The sequence below is a fragment of the Mustelus asterias genome, chromosome 20 (assembly GCF_964213995.1).
Source record: "Mustelus asterias chromosome 20, sMusAst1.hap1.1, whole genome shotgun sequence".
Lineage (NCBI taxonomy): Eukaryota > Metazoa > Chordata > Chondrichthyes > Carcharhiniformes > Triakidae > Mustelus > Mustelus asterias.
Window position 1 is genome coordinate 41,560,696 of NC_135820.1, and position 17,744 is coordinate 41,578,439.

Sequence of the window (17,744 nt, forward strand, 5' to 3'; positions counted from 1 at the left end):
TTTGTTGAACTCCGCTGTTCAGTCCGCAAGTATGACCCCAAACTTCCAGTTTCTTGTCATTTTAATTCTCCACCTTGCTCCCATTCTGACCTCTCTGTCTTCTGCCTCTTTCAGTAAAACTCGACGTAAGCTCAAGGAACAATACCTCCTCTTTTGATTCAGCACCTTACAGTCATCTGGACTCAACATTGAGTTCAACAATTTCAGACAGACCTTAATCTTTGCCTTCATTTTGTTACCTTTTTCTTGGCTGGCTTTGGTTTTGCTCTCCAGTTGTATTTTATGTTTGCTTTTGGATGGCAGCTGTTCATTATTCAACCACTCAGACCTCTCTCCTGGACCCATCTTTAGTTTCTTTTCCTGTCCCATTACCACAAGAAGCATTTTGATGAGTGTTTGAAACACCATAGCATACAACTGCTGGAACATGGGATTAGAATTGATAGGTGTTTGATGGCCGGTGCAGATATGATGGGCCGAAGAGCCTCTTTCAGTGCTGCCAAACTCTACGACCCTATGACATTCCCTTTGGCCCTGCAACATCAACTCTTTTGTCATTTAATTCCTCCTGCCTTCCAGCCTGTCACAGACCTACCCTTTCGTTATTTTTCCCACAGTCCCTGGTCCCCTTGCTTCAATGATGTGGAGATGCCGGCATTGGACTGGGGTAAACACAGTAAGAAGTCTAACAACGCCAGGTTAAAGTCCAACAGGTTTATTTGGTAACAAAAGCCACGAGCTTTCGGAACTGGTGTTGTTAGACTTCTTACTGTGTTTACCCCTTGCTTCAAGCCAGGTTTTACATTTCTAATTGTTCCCTATCAGGAGGCAAGGTCATCAACCTGAAATGTTATTTTCCACAGATGTTGCCAGACCTGCTGAGAATTTCCAGCATTTTTTTGTGCGTTTGTTGTCTTTTTAAAGGCCGATAATAATGCTGTTCAAACTGCAAGCCAGTCGCTGTACCTGAGCCCCGGTCATTCTGCCCCTTAAATGCAAGGCCAGTGAATGCTGCCTATTTAAATTTCTTAATCACTTCTCTTATTTATTTAAATCTATTTTTTAGCAGCTGGGTAAGAGCGGCAGACCACCAGCAGCCAGAGTCGGGACTGGACCAGGGCAATTCAAAGCCCCGGGTTCGAGTCCAGACCTCTCCCCAACTCCCCTCCTGTTTGGGAGGCACGATAGCACAGTGGTTAGCGCTGCTGCCTCACAATGCCAGGGACCCAGGTTCAGTTCCCGGCTTGAGTCACTGTCTGTGTGGAGTCTGCATATTCTCCCCGTTTTCTCCGGGTGCTCCGGTTTCCTCCCTCAGTCTGAAAAACATGCTGGTTATGTGCATTGGCCATGCTAAATTCTCCTCAATGTACCCAAACAGGCGCCGGAGTGGGGTGATTTGGGGATTTTCACAGTAACCTCATTGCAGTGTTAATGAAGCCTATTTGTGACAATAATAAAATAAACTTTAAACTTAAGTTTAGGGTTTGTAGGTTTGGGACTTTTGATTTGATTTGACTTATTATTGTCACATGTATTAGTATACAGTGAAAAGTATTGTTTCTTGCATGCTAAACAGATGGAGGAATCATAAATCACAACTCAAAAATCTGTTAAGACCAGGGACTTAAGATATATTCACATCAATGGGAATGTTAATTTAAATTTTATATATGGTCACTGAGGCTGCATAATATGCACTTATGCAATTTGCAAAGACACAAAGATTTGGCCTAAATTATCCAAATTCTCTCAATGTCATGACAGCAGCATGATGAGAACCCTCAACATCTCAACAATCATTTACCGACAGCCTCCACTGTCAAAAGAGTGTCTCAGGGCATGGCAAAGAAATTTGATTTGATTTATTATTGTCACATGTACTGGTACACAGTGAAAAGTATTGTTTCTTGCACTCTATACAGACAAAACATACCATTCATAGAGTACATGGAGGAGAAGGAAAGGAGAGGATGCAGAATGTGGTGTTGCAGTTACAGATGGGGTGAAGAGAAAGATCAGCTTAATATATGATAGAACCATTCAAAAGTCTGACAGCAGCAGGGAGGAAGTGGTTCTTGAGTCAGCTGGTACGTGTTTTCAAACTCTTGTATCTTTTGCCCGACGGAAGAAGGTGGAAGGGAGTATGTCCGGGGTGTGCGGGGTCACTTCCACGTCAGGAGTCATTGAAGTCCGGAGGATCGACAAATCTGTAAGAGACTTAAAAAGAGCATTATTAGAAAAGTTAGAAGAGTTAGAGTTCAGTTTTAAGATCTCAGAATGGGAATAAAAGATGGAATTAGAGGGTATGCTGGGGACAGCTCGCAAGGATTCACCTTGCTCCGGAGCCATCTCTGTATGATCTGTATGAAGTGGAGGTGGAACTAAAGGTTGGGTAGATTGATGAGTAGGTTTAGTGCAGGTAGGGTGCGGGTGAAAGAGAAATTTGAATTGATGTACCATTGGCAAAGACGGTACATAATTGACCAATAACGCATGTTGTTGGGATGGTCGCACTGTCCATAGATTAGAGCAGAGAAATCTAATCCTACTTTCGGGAATTGTATTTGAATATTAGATTTGGCTGTCACTGCTCATTGTCAGGGATCACATATGAAGAAAGGCCACTTGTGCAAAGGTATCATATGTCAGAGATTTAGGACAAAGACGGGGAGAAACTGTTTTGGGGAAGGTTGTGAAATTGTAGAATGTGCGATTGGAATCAGTGATTGAAGAAGTTCTTGCCTATGGTGTTTTTCAGATATGCTTGCACTGTAACCTCACTGGAAGTGTGGGAGGCACCTTGGCCGCGATTCTCCCATCGCGACTCGCAACTTTTCTGTCAGGTCGCGCTGGGAGACACACGTCTCCGGCCTTGAACAGGGATTTGCGCATGCGCCGGGAACGCGTGCACATCTCCCAGAGCCGGCGAACAGTCGCCGGTCAGACCACGCTGGAAACGGGCAGGAAGGCAGGTATATGATTTAAATCTTTTTTTAATATGTTTGAAATATATTTATTAGTTAATGATTGGGACTTTTCAGGTCCCGATTGAATCTCCCACCCTGCCAGGAATACTTCATTCCAGCGGGGTTCAGAGTAGCTCCCCATGTTCAGGGAACTAGCAGGAGACCCCGCCGGAATGAAGCGCGGGCCATCGGGGCACCCCAAGGAGTCGGGCAGTGGGGGGGGGGGGGGGTGGTGCCCCCTGGGCATGGGCACACTGGCAGTGCCAGCCTGTGCCCCCTGGCACTGTCAAACGGGCATCGGACAGTGCCAAGGGGGTGGGGCCTATTGTGGTTAAGGCCTAGGGGAGATCGGTGGGGGTGGGGGGTACCGCTGCCACTCTGCCTGGTGATTGGTCTGGGCTGGAGGAAGGGCAGTGATTGGGGTGGGCTGGGGGTGTGGTCTGAGGGAGGCCTGCCTCCCGGGAATGGGGGGGGGGGGTTGGGGGGTGGTTTGATCCGGGGGGGGGGGGGGGGTGGGGGGTGGTTTGATCCGGGGGGGGGTGGGGGGTGGGGGGTGGTTTGATCCGGGGGGGGTGGGGGGGCGGAGGTCTGTCGGGATGAGGGAGGTGGGGGAATCGCTACTGCTGGGGGAGTGGTGGGTTCTGCATCGGGGCACTCCGGGACAGGGGGTCAGGGCTGGCCCAGAATTGTTGTGGGGGCTGCGATCGGGCCGTTCGGGGGGGGCTGGAGGGGCAGCACCACAGGTGTCCTGGGCTAGCCAGCGATCGGGCAGGCCAGCAAACAGGGAGTCTGACAGATCAGGGCCACTGCGCATGCGCAAAGTTCCAGAGCTGTCAAACTCTGCTGCGAATAAGCCCTGCTCCCCTGGGTTTTTAATGATATTCACGACTGGGATCTCTGCAGTGCTCAGAGTGCGGAGATTCGAGTGAGAAGCTGAACTGACAGAACAGTCGGGATTTAGAACAGTTCTCCCACCAATTCAGCACTTTTATTTCCATGTACACAGACCATTCACCAGCAAAGTTATAGCAGCTGAGCTTCCCAGGCCATATGACTCTGGAATAAAGGGATAAGGGGACTGGATGGTCACATGGGATTTGGACTACTACTTATGAGGAACATAAACACCAACATAGACTGGCTGAACTGAACCGGGTGTATCTGTGTTGAAACCTCGGTGTAATTCTATGGAAACGACTAGAGGATTATCACTATCTGTGAAAGTGTATCCAAGTGAGAGAATCAGAAGCTTCAGGAGAGGAGAGAAAATAGCGAGGGGATGAAACAAACAAAGCAGGAACACAATGACTACAGTATTTCACTTTTTAAAAAAACTTTCTGCAATAAATTTTATTTTAATGTTTTAAGAGTTGAGCTTTCTGCCACTGTAAAATTATGTATGTGTTTTTTTCAAATAGGAAACTGGAACACAGTGTTCATAGTAATAGAATGAATATAAATATTTATTGACCTCAAGGCATTGTAGAAATGTTGGTTGTGATGCACTGCAAAGATAAGGCTGTGGCTAGAATATAAAGACATATAAAGAATATATATATATATATATAGAGAGAGAGAGAGAGGTAGCGTGCATGTTAACATCAGTCAAAGAAGATTACCTTCCTAGATAATCACAGCTGTTAAAAGGATCTTGCTGTAGAATTACTGCCTGATCACTTTGTTTGCTTTTTCAGTCATGACATTTCCTCACAAACTCCCTGAAAAAAATGTAAAGCCAGATAGTCACTTCCTTTTTTGTAACACGGTAATTTGGTCAGCGATTGTAAATTTCAGAGTCAGCAAACTACCTTCTAGCGGCATTTTTCTCTGTGTTTTATAATTACACCCCCACACACTATCCTTTTAGCATGAAAGCTTTGGCCTGGAGAAAACAAAAACACTTGGTCAGCTAAAAAATTATATTTAATCAGAGACATTGTATCTTGCTGTGTTTTTTCTAGAAGTTGTATCTGCTTCCTGTTTAACCTCTCAAAGAGCAGGGTCCCCATAACTCACTGGGTTTATCTAAATAAATCATTCAGCACCCAGACACTGGGACGCTTTTTTGCACAAATTTCAGCTGGAGGAAGTTTATTTTGCTGTAGTATCTCAGGGAAGATTCCCAGTATCCAGTGAGGGAAAGTGAAAATAAGATTAATCTGGGCCAGTTGAACAACTTGCTGAGGCCTCAAGATGGAGTCAAATCCCTTTCTCTCAATCTTGAGTGCAATTAGCATTTCCAGCATAAAATGGCATTCATCTCCCAAACGTCATTGTTGCCTTTTTTATTCAGTGAGGCATAGAGCAGATGCAAAGGTATTGTGAAGTGAGTCTGGTAAATTAACAAGATTTCCACTCCATCTGACGAAGGAGCAGCGCTCTGAAAGCTTATGGTATTTGCTACCAAATTAACCTGTTGGACTTTAACCTGGTGTTGTGAGACTTCTTACTGTATTCACCCCAGTCCAACGCCAGCATCTCTACATCAAAATCAACAAGTGCCCAGGTGGCAAAATTCACTGGAAAAGCTCAACATGAAGTACAGCCATTTACCTAGAACATCAGAAAGCAGTTGGCGTCTATTGGACAACACCTTAGCAAGAGGCAGCACCTCCAGGAGGAGGATAGGAGAAGGATTATAGGGAATAATTATCCTAACACCGCCAAAATAGTATTATACATTTCAAAAAGCTTATTCATACTATTCAACATCAGAAATGTGCAGCACTTTATTAGTTTTGATGGTAAATGTACTAACAAGTTGACTCTTGTCCTTCACATCAGTCGTAAGTAGCCTTCATAATGTAGGTTTTCCAATAGGATTATTTTAACAGCAATTGTAATCCAATTTATCATGACGCCTCTGACAATTAGAAAATCTACAATCATAACTCAAAGGAAATTTGATTTGATTTGTTATTATTGTCACATGTATTAACACAGTAAGAAGTTTAACAACACCAGGTTAAAGTCCAACAGGTTTATTTGGTAGCAAAAGCCACACAAGCTTTCGGAGCTGCAAGCCCCTTCTTCAGGTGAGTGGGAATTCTGTTCACAAACAGAGTTTATAAAGACACAGACTCAATTTACATGAATAATGGTTGGAATGCGAATACTTACAACTAATCCAGTCTTTAAGAAACAAAACAATGTGAGTGGAGAGAGCATCAAGACAGGCTAAAAAGATGTGTATTGTCTCCAGACAAGACAGCCAGTGAAACTCTGCAGGTCCACGCAACTGTGGGCGTTACAAATAATGTGACATGAACCCAATATCCCGGTTGAGGCCGTCCTTGTGTGTGCGGAACTTGGCTATCAGTTTCTGCTCAGCGACTCTGCGCTGTCGTGTGTCGCGAAGGCCGCCTTGGAGAACGCTTACCCGAATATCAGAGGCCGAATGCCCGTGACCGCTGAAGTGCTCCCCAACAGGAAGAGAACAGTCTTGCCTGGTGATTGTCGAGCGGTGTTCATTCATCCGTTGTCGCAGCGTCTGCATAGTTTCCCCAATGTACCATGCCTCGGGACATCCTTTCTTGCAGCGTATCAGGTAGACCACGTTGGTACATTGGGGAAACTATGCAGACGCTGCGACAACGGATGAATGAACACCGCTCGACAATCACCAGGCAAGACTGTTCTCTTCCTGTTGGGGAGCACTTCAGCGGTCACGGGCATTCGGCCTCTGATATTCGGGTAAGCGTTCTCCAAGGCGGCCTTCGCGACACACGACAGCGCAGAGTCGCTGAGCAGAAACTGATAGCCAAGTTCCGCACACACGCGGACGGCCTCAACCGGGATATTGGGTTCATGTCACATTATTTGTAACGCCCACAGTTGCGTGGACCTGCAGAGTTTCACTGGCTGTCTTGTCTGGAGACAATACACATCTTTTTAGCCTGTCTTGATGCTCTCTCCACTCCCATTGTTTTGTTTCTTAAAGACTTGATTCGTTGTAAGTATTCGCATTCCAACCATTATTCATGTAAATTGAGTCTGTGTCTTTATAAACTCTGTTTGTGAACAGAATTCCCACTCACCTGAAGAAGGGGCTTGCAGCTCCGAAAGCTTGTGTGGCTTTTGCTACCAAATAAACCTGTTGGACTTTAACCTGGTGTTGTTAAACTTCTTACTGTGTTTACCCCAGTCCAACGCCGGCATCTCCACATCATGACATGTATTAACATACAGTGAAAAGTATTGTTTCTTGCGCGCTATACAGACAAAACATACCGTTCATAGAGAAGGAAACGAGAGACTGCAGAATGTAGTGTTACAGTCATAGCTAGGGTGTAGAGAAAGATCAACTTAATGCAAGGTAGGTCCATTCAAAAGTCTGATGGTAGCAGGGGAGAAGCTGTTCTTGAGTTGGTTGGTATGTGACCTCAGACTTTTGTATCTTTTTCCCGACAGAAGAAGGTGGAAGAGAGAATGTCCGGGGTGCATGGGGTCCTTAATTATGCCGGCTGCTTTGCCGAGGCAGCGGGAAGTGTAGACAGAGTCAATGGATGGGAGGCTGGTTTGCGTGATGGATTGGGCTACTTCGCAACCTTTTGTAGTTCCTTGCGGTCTTGGGCAGAGCAGGAGCCCATATCAAGCTGTGATACAACCAGAAAGAATGCTTTCTATGGTGCATTTGTAAATGTTGGTGACAGTCGTAGCTGACATGCCAAATTTCCTTAGTCTTCTGAGAAAGTAGTGGCGTTGGTGGGCTTTCTTAACTCTAGAGTCGGCATGGGGGGGGACCAGGACAGGTTGTTGGTGATCTGGACACCTAAAAACCTGAAGCTCTCGACCCTTCCTACTTCGTCCCCGTTGATGTAGACAGGGGCATGTTCTCCTTTACACTTCCTGAAGTCGATGACAATCTCCTTCATTTTGTTGACATTGACTTGAACTTCTGACAATGGTTCCAGAGTTCTTGATGTTTATGCTACTCTGCTAATTGAAAAGTGGGAGGTGAAATGGAGCAGGGTTGGATACCAATTGTTTCAAGCTATGTGAGAAAGGATGACATGCTGTCTTGGGGGCATGATGTGTAATCATCAAGGATAAAGGAGGGAGGTTATGTGTGGAGACAGAGGGAGTGGGTGGGATCCTTAATTAGTACTCTGCATCAGTATTCACCCTAGAGACGGACATAGGGTATACTGAGGTTGAGAAGGGTGTGTGAATAATCTTGGGCAGGTCAATATAAAGAAGGAAGAAGTGTTGTGTGTGTGTGTGTGTCATAAAATGCATTAAGGTAGACAAATCCCCAGGGCTGGATGGGATCTATCCCAGGATACTTCAGGAGGCAAGAGAGGAATTAGCTGAAGCTTTAACAGATATCCTTGCATCCTCTTTGTCCACAGGTGAGGTTCCAGAGGATTGGAGAATTGCTAATGTTGTTCCTTTGTTTAAGAAGGGAAACAGAGGTAATCCAAGTAATTACAGGCCAGTGAGCCTATCCTTATCTTGTTTTGCACAAACAATTAATCAAAATTAATGAATTAAACAAAAGAACAGCCCCTTAAACAACAACAAATCACAAAGGAAACTTAAAACATCAAAACAAAAGGTGATTAAAGAGTTATTTATGACTCTGTGATGGAAGGAAGGTCATTGATCAAGCAGCTGAAGATGGTTGGACCTACAACACTACCCTGAGGAAATCCTGCAGTGATGTCCTGGGACCGTTGGCCTCCAACAACCACAACCATCTTCCTTTGTGTTAGGTATGACTCAAACTAGCAGAGAATTTTCACCTTGATTCCCATGAACTCCAGTTTTGCTCGGGCTCTTTAATGCCACAACCTGTCTTGATGTCAAGGGCAGAAACTCTCACCTCTTGAGTTCAGCTCTTTTGCCCATGTTTGAAACAAGGCTTAAATGAGGTCAGGAGCTGAGTGGTCCTGGCAGAACTCAAACTGAGCATTAGTGAGCAGGTTATTGCTGAGTAAGTGCCACTTAATAGCACCGTCGATGACACCTTCCATTACTTTGTTAAGAGTAGACTGATGGGGCAGTAATTGGCTGGATTGGATTGGTTCTATTTCTTGTTGACTGGGCTTACTTGAAGAAGAGGGCAGCACGGTGGCACAGTAGTTAGCACTGTTGCTTCACAGTGCCAGGGACCCGGGTTCGATTCCTGGCTTGGTCACTGTCTGTGTGGAGTTTGCACGTTCTCCCCCGTGTCTATATAGGTTTCCTCTGGGTGCTCCGGTTTCCTTCCACAGTCCTAAAGACTTGCTGGTTAGGTGCATTGGCCATGCTAAATTCTCCCTCAGTGCACCCGAATAGGCGCCTGAGTGTTGTGACTAGGGGATTTTCACAGTAACTTCATTGCAGTGTTAATTTAAGCCTACTTGTGACAATAAATAAATAAAGCTTCACCAAGTTGACACCACATTTTTAAATATGCCTGGTGGTGCTCCTGGCATGCCCTCCTGCATTGAAACAGGGCTGAATCCCCGGGCTTGATGGTAATTATAGATTGGGGGATATGCCAGGTCATGAGGTTACAGATTGCGGTTACGTACAATTCCTCTGCTGCTGATGGCCCACAGCACCTCACAATTTTCCAGTTTTGTATTGCTAGATGTGTTCAGAATTTATCCCATTTAGCACAGCGATAGTGCCACACAACATATTTGAGGGTATTCTCAATGTGAAGATGGGATGTTGTCCCCAGTCAGACTGTACAGTGGTCACTTCTACCAATACTCTCTTGGACAGATGCATCTGAGACAAATAGAGTGGACAATGTCAAGTAAGCTTTTTCCCCTTGTTGGTTCCCTCACCACTTGCCACAGACCCAGTCCAGCAGCTATGTCCTAGGACGCCTCCAACTCAGTCAGTAGTGGTTCTATTGAGCCATTCTTGATGATGGACATCGAATTCTCCCACCCAGAATACCTTCTGCACCCTTGCCACCTTCAGTGCTTCCTTCAGGTAGTGTTCAACATGGAGTTCTGTTTCATCAGCTTGGCAGTGGAGGTGGGCTTGGTGGGGTGGGCGGGGATGGGGGGGGGTGAGATAACACCTCATTTTTTAGGTATACCTGGTGCTGCTCCTGACATGCCCTCCTGCATTGAAACAGGGCCACCATTTCTGGTGGCTGTCTCCATTCGGTGGGACAGGACATACCCAGGAATTGTGATGGTGATGTCTGGGACATTGATGGTAAGGCATGATTCTGATTTTAAATTTTCCCCCTCTCACTCGCAAACTATGCCCCCAAGTAATTGACCCTTCGATCCTGGGAAAAAGACTGACTATCCACTCTATCCAAGCCTGTCATAATCTTGTAAACCTCTATTAGGTCCCCCCTCATCCTCCAACACTCCAATGAAAACAATCCAGATTTGTTCAACCTTTCTTCATAGTCCATATCCTCCAAACCAAGCAACATCCTGGTAAATCTCTTCTGCACCCTTTCCAATACATCAACATCTTCCCAATAGTATGGCGACCAAAATTGTACACAATCCTCCAAACGCGGCCTAACCAAAGTCTTATACAGTTGCAACATGACTTTCCAATGCCTATACTCAACACCCCGACCAATGAAGGCCAGCATGCCACACGCCTTCTTGACCACCTTGTCCACCTGAGTTGCCACCTTCAGGGAACTGTGGATCTGCACATGTAGATCCCTCTGTATGCTAATATTTCTAAGGGCTCAACCACTGTGCCACTGTTTCCCCAAATAAAAATAATAAATGCTGGAAGCTAACAATAGGTTTATTAACATTTGGAAAGAGAAATGAGATTAATGTGATTGAAGAAAAAAAGACACCTAAAGCTCTTAGCCAAAACAATAATTTTGCTTCTCTCCGTTCAGATGCTGACGGATTTGTCATGAATTGACAACATTTCCTGCTTCGATTTAAAAACATGCACTGATATCCTTCTCTATTATTTCTTTAATCTAACTTGATTCTTCTATCAATCATGAGTCAAAGAACGGATTGAAATTACTTCTGTCAAATGATTGCCTTTGCAGCTAAAGTGTTTGCCAATTAATAACATGCACGCAAAAATATATAACTACTGGATAATGTTAATATTGTTATATCACAGTTACTGACCTAGGAAAGCTTGGGTAATCTAATTGAAAACTTCACACTGTTAGAACATTCACGATGTTTATTGTGCTTTGAATGGACGCTTTCAGGATTCCTATTGTGCACCCTTCAGATTGTTTGGTATCCGTTCTGTCTCTCCTCTCCCCCATACTGTTACAATCTTTTGTTCTTTTACTGATTTCTGTCTGTACTAATTATTTTTGCACTATGAATTATCCATTGGTGCCCCCCCACCCCCCCCCCCCCCATTGTTAGCACATCATGTAGCGTAATGTGTGCCACACTAAACAGGAAGGTCCCGGTTCAAGCCCTGAGCTGCACTGAGTTGGGAAATCTCAGCCAGGCAGAGAGGTGGGAATGTTAGAATTGGCTTCAAGGTTTCTGGCAATAGGAAGGGGAATAAATGACCTGTGATTGTTGCTATCCAATGATTCCAGATGCAAAATCCAGAGGTGCTGAAGGCAACTATTGTAGTGTTACTGTTGCCTTGGCTGAGATTAGCTAATTTGACAGAGATAGGACATTGGGCCAAGCTAGTCTTACTCTGGCTGATTTAGAGCCATGCCAAGTAATGTCTTTTTTACAATTGTATAACCTAAGTAAAGGCAACAGAGCCATAGTGCAGGTTAAATAGATAACAAATTATAAAAAGTAAATTACATAGATTTACTCAATGAACGATCGGTGATGTCCCAGTTGACTATTAGCATATTGGGTTAGTGCTATAATGTGGTAAACCTTGCTATAAAAAGCAATGTGACAAGATTCAGAAATTGGAAACATATAAAGTGATCAAATATAATTGTGCGGGTGTTCGCAGTTGTTACTTAATTTTAAGGTTCAGCTTATACTTGACCTTGGCTGTCACGGTTAATGACTTGGCATGTGCTACAAATTTGTAACACTCTTCCTATCAGATTGTCTATACAGCATATTCCTGATAATTCAGAGATGGGTTTTGCATAGAAACATTTGGATGAGCTATAAGGTGAATTAAGAATGCAAGTTAACAGCACAAAGTGGAAATTTAGTTTAATACTGAAGAAGTTCTGAATCATCAGATATTTTGAATTAAAGAACTTTGAGTCCGAGGAATGAACTATCAAATAGTGTTTTTCAGCTATGTGGAGCAATCTGAATACGTGATTCAGCACCGCCCCTGAGAGGTTTCCAAATTTATTCTAGTCTGAGGCACTCTCAACAACATCCCCAAGCACCTCATGAAGAAGACATGAAGAAGCAAGGTGAATAATAAGACCATGTAGTCAAGGATGAAAAGGAGGAGCAAGGGCCAGCAACTCCGTGCTCTATGGTTGACTGATTTTTGATTCGATTTGATTTGATTTATTATTGTCACATGTATTAGCATACAGTGAAAAGTATTGTTTCTTGTGTGCTATACAGACAAAGCATAATGTTCATAGAGAAGAAAAGGAGAGGGTGCAGAATGTAGTGTTACAGTCATAGCTAGGGTGTAGAGAAAGATCAACTTAATGCGAGTTAGGTCCATTCAAAAGTCTGATGACAGCAGGAAAGAAGTTGTTCTTGAGTCGGTTAGTAGGTGACCTCAAACTTTTGTATCCTGTTCCTGTTGGAAGAAGGTGGAAGAGAGTATGTCCTGGGTGCATGGGGTCCTTAATTATGCTGGCTGCTCTTCCGAGGCAGCCAGCATAATGACTGGATTGTTTCATAGAATCCCTGCAGTGCAGTAGGAGACCATTCAGCCCATCAAGACCACAATCACACCCAGGCTCTATCCCTGTAACCCAATGTATTTTATCCTGCCAGTCCCCCTGACACTAAGGGGAAATGTAGCATGGCCAATCCACCTAATCTGCACATCTTTGGTCTGTGGGAGGAAACCAAAGCACCTGGAGGAAACCCACGCAGACACGGGGAGAACTTGCAAACTCCACTCAGACAGTGACCTAAGGCCGGAATTGAACCCAGGTCCCTGTTGCTCTGAGGCAGCAGTGCTAACCGCTGTGCTACCATGTCCTCCTTTTCAATTCCGCTTTTCTCCGAGCTTCTACATATCTGTGATTGGTGAATTTCTGTGTAGGTCCCTCTATCTGGCACATTAGACTATACAGGATCGCAGCTGAGAATGTTCGAGTGATCCTCTTGAAGATTATATTCCTCTTCCTTTGATCCAAGAGGAGTCTTTATTTCTGCTGGATGTAGATAGGCAATTGGTTTAGCAGTTGGACACAAGGTAAGTAGAGGAATATGTGCATCACAGATCACTTTGCCATACAGATTGCGTGCAGGAAGAGATTTCAGTGGCAACCTACAGAATGGGCCTCAGGCTTTGCCAGTTGAAACACTCCTGATATGTCTCCTGTCCAAAAGGCAGAGGATGAGGCTGAATAGTCTCCAATGTTGTTTTAACATTTGTCAACCATGGTCTGGATTCTGGAAACTTTTGAAAGCTAAAGTCCAAAGGTTTCACCAATGTTTCTCATGCCAAACACATGCCTCCCCACCAACCCAATGGCAACTCATGGCCTCCAGGCCAACCCCTGGCACCATGCCTATTCACCCGATGTAACTCTGTCCTGAACCAGTGAGCATTTGTGGTATGAATGGAACTGCTAAAGGAAACACCCATTTGTAACTTACTTTTTAAAAAAACGCTGTTACTATAACCCTATAAAAGTGTCAATCAACCCATTCTTTGAAGTATCAATAAAAGTTATAAGCACTTTATCTCGTGCAAATCAACATTGAGCTATTCCTAGAAATCATAGAAACCCTACAGCACAGAAAGAGGCCATTCGGCCCATCAGGTCTGCACCAACCACAATCCCACCCAGGCCCTACCCCCATACCCCTACATATTTTACCTACTAAGCCCTCTAACCTATGCATCTCAGGACACTAAGGGCAATTTTAGCATGGCCTATCAACCTAACCTGCACATCTTTGGACTGTGGGAGGAAATCGGAGCGCCCGGAGGAAACCCACGCAGACACAAGGAGAATGTGCAAACTCCACACAGACAGTGACCCAAGCCGGGAATCGAACCCAGGTCCCTGGAGCTGTGAAGCAGCAGTGCTAACCACTGTGCTACCGTGCCGCCCATATTGACAGCGCACATCACAGAAAATTAGCTTATTACATAATCATAGAGCTGTCAATCGGGTAATGTTTTCCTTTCTCAGCTGGGTCAACAAAATAAAATCTTCAAGGGGAGTCGAGGCTCTCATCCAAGCATGCCTAATGTGGTTGTCCCTGTTATTGCCTCCGATTTGTGGTGGGCCCGTGTCCATGCTGCATCTGTCCCCACCTCTTTTTCTACTACTTCAACCCCCCCCCAGCACTGGCTCTGAGGGGGTTGAGGGGGTGTTTTCTACTGAGATGGGTCAGCTGAGTCGGGAAATTTCCCTACCCCAGCTACACATCTCAAAGTTAAAAATCTGGGACCAAGTGTTGCATTTATCCTCTAAACCAAGAGCAGACATATTTGTTCCATTTATTAAATACAGCATCATTTACACTCCTAAAGTCCTAAATTTGTCTGACAAATATTTTCCATTACAACTGGTTGTGAATTTCTATGCTGTCATGGCATTAGCCCTTTCTGCCAGAAGAGATTGGATAATTATATGATTAGCCACACCTTTGGTATGAAAGAAGTCGCTCCTGGAAATGTATACTCTTGCTGGATTAAAATCATCCATGGGGAAAGAACTGCTTTATTTTGGCTTTTTTAAATTAGCTGTCCAGAAAAATACATTTCCCCTTCATATTGATCGCTTTCTGCACAGTGTAGATTTAACTTTGTGCCGATGCAGGTAGATATGGGGATTTTTGCAGCAATGCTTTAGATTCCTCCTTTGGTGTTTTTGTCCAATTTCTCTCTTTTATTATCTTTGATTTGATTTATTATTGTCACATGTATCATAGTAAGAAGTTTAACAACACCAGGTTAAAGTCCAACAGGTTTATTTGGTAGCAAAAGCCACACAAGCTTTCGAGGCTCTGAGCCCCTTCTTCAGGTGAGTGGGAATTCTGTTCACAAACAGAACTTATAAGACACAGACTCAATTTACATGAATAATGGTTGGAATGCGAATACTTACAACCAGTCTTTAAGAAACAAAACAATGGGAGTGGGGAGAGCATCAAGACAGGCTAAAAAGATGTGTATTGTCTCCAGACAAGACAGCCGGTGAAACTCTGCAGGTCCACGCAACTGTGGGAGTTACAAATAGTGTGACATAAATTCTGATTCTAGGATCGCATGATAAAGACTCAGGAGGAAAAAAGCAGAAATATTTATGTGAAATAGTGTGACATAAACCCAATATCCCGGTTGAGGCCGTCCTTGTGTGTGCGGAACCTGGCTATCAGTTTCTGCTCCGCGACTCTGCGCTGTCGTGTGTCGCGAAGGCCGCCTTGGAGAACGCTTACCCGAATATCAGAGGCCGAATGCCCGTGACCGCTGAAGTGCTCCCCAACAGGAAGAGAACAGTCTTGCCTGGTGATTGTCGAGCGGTGTTCATTCATCCGTTGTCGCAGCGTCTGCATAGTTTCCCCAATGTACCATGCCTCGGGACATCCTTTCTTGCAGCGTATCAGGTAGACAACGTTGGCCGAGTTGCAAGAGTATGTACCGTGTACCTGGTGGATGGTGTTCTCACGTGAGATGATGGCATCTGTGTCGATGATCCGGCACGTCTTGCAGAGGTTGCTGTGGCAGGGTTGTGTGGTGTCTTGGTCACTGTTCTCCTGAAGGCTGGGTAGTTTGCTGCGGACAATGGTCTGTTTGAGGTTGTGCGGTTGTTTGAAGGCAAGAAGTGGGGGTGTGGGGATGGCCTTGGCGAGATGTTCGTCTTCATCAATGACATGTTGAAGGCTCCGGAGGAGATGCCGTAGCTTGGACTCCTCCGGAAGGCCGCTGCCCTCGACTTGACATGTATGCCCAAGCCGTCAGGAGGTGCGTCAACACCAAATTCATCAGCCGCACTCACAAGACAGCCCCGAACATCACCCAAGCACAACGTAACGCCATCCACGCTCTCAAGACCAACCGCAACATTGTCATCAAACCAGCAGACAAAGGAGGGGCCATCGTCATACTGAACAGAACGGATTACTGCAAAGAAGTGTACCGACAACTCAACAACGAGGAACACTACAGACAGTTACCTGCAGATCCGACCAAAGAACACACCCGTCAACTCAACACTCTGATCAAGACCTTTGATCCGGACCTTCAGAACACCCTCCGTGCTCTCATCCCACGTACTCCCCGCGTTGGAGATCTCTACTGCCTCCCGAAGATACACAAGGCAAACACACCCGGCCGTCCCATCGTATCGGGCAATGGGACCCTGTGCGAGAACCTCTCCGGCTATGTCGAGGGCATCCTGAAACCCATTGTACAAAGAACCCCCAGCTTTTGTCGCGACACGACGGACTTCCTACAGAAACTCAACACACATGGAGCAGTTGAACCAGGAGCACTCCTCGTCACAATGGATGTCTCAGCACTCTACACCAGCATCCCCCACGACGATGGCATTGCTGCAACGGCCTCAGTGCTCAGCGCCAACAACTGCCAGTTTCCAGATGCAATTTTACATCTCATCCGCTTCATTCTGGACCACAATATCTTCACCTTCAACAACCAGTTCTTCATCCAGACACACGGAACAGCCATGGGGACCAAATTTGCACCTCAATATGCCAACATCTTCATGCACAGGTTCGAACAAGACTTCTTCACCGCACGGGACCTTCAACCGGTGCTATACACTAGATACATCGATGACATTTTCTTCCTTTGGACTCATGGTGAACAATCACTGAAACAACTCTATGATGACATCAACAAGTTCCATCCCACCATCAGGCTCACCATAGACTACTCTCCGGAATCGGTTGCATTCTTGGACACGCGCATCTCCATTAAGGACGGTCACCTCAGCACCTCACTGTACCGCAAGCCCACGGATAACCTCACGATGCTCCACTTCTCCAGCTTCCACCCTAAACACGTTAAAGAAGCCATCCCCTACGGACAAGCCCTCCGTATACACAGGATCTGCTCGGATGAGGAGGATCGCAACAGACACCTCCAGACGCTGAAAGATGCCCTCATAAGAACAGGATATGGCGCTAGACTCATTGATCAACAGTTCCAACGCGCCACAGCGAAAAACCGCACCGACCTCCTCAGAAGACAAACACGGGACACAGTGGACAGAGTACCCTTCGTTGTCCAGTACTTCCCCGGAGCGGAGAAGCTACGGCATCTCCTCCGGAGCCTTCAACATGTCATTGATGAAGACGAACATCTCGCCAAGGCCATCCCCACACCCCCACTTCTTGCCTTCAAACAACCGCACAACCTCAAACAGACCATTGTCCGCAGCAAACTACCCAGCCTTCAGGAGAACAGTGACCAAGACACCACACAACCCTGCCACAGCAACCTCTGCAAGACGTGCCGGATCATCGACACAGATGCCATCATCTCACGTGAGAACACCATCCACCAGGTACACGGTACATACTCTTGCAACTCGGCCAACGTTGTCTACCTGATACGCTGCAAGAAAGGATGTCCCGAGGCATGGTACATTGGGGAAACTATGCAGACGCTGCGACAACGGATGAATGAACACCGCTCGACAATCACCAGGCAAGACTGTTCTCTTCCTGTTGGGGAGCACTTCAGCGGTCACGGGCATTCGGCCTCTGA

The 17,744-nt window shown here is 45.5% G+C and overlaps 1 protein-coding gene across 3 annotated transcripts in view; it reads right to left on the reverse strand.

Annotated features, from left to right (window-relative positions):
* Positions 1-1,857: 1,857 nt before the first annotated feature.
* The window catches only part of LOC144508481 (uncharacterized), a 324,608-nt gene continuing 308,721 nt past the window's right edge, over positions 1,858-17,744 (reverse strand). For all 3 annotated transcript variants that reach the window (XM_078236441.1, XM_078236438.1, XM_078236439.1), the window contains exon 4: positions 1,858-2,217. In XM_078236441.1, the coding sequence (XP_078092567.1) occupies positions 2,174-2,217 (44 nt within the window). In that variant the 3' untranslated portion in view covers positions 1,858-2,173. The remainder of the gene's footprint in view (positions 2,218-17,744) is intronic.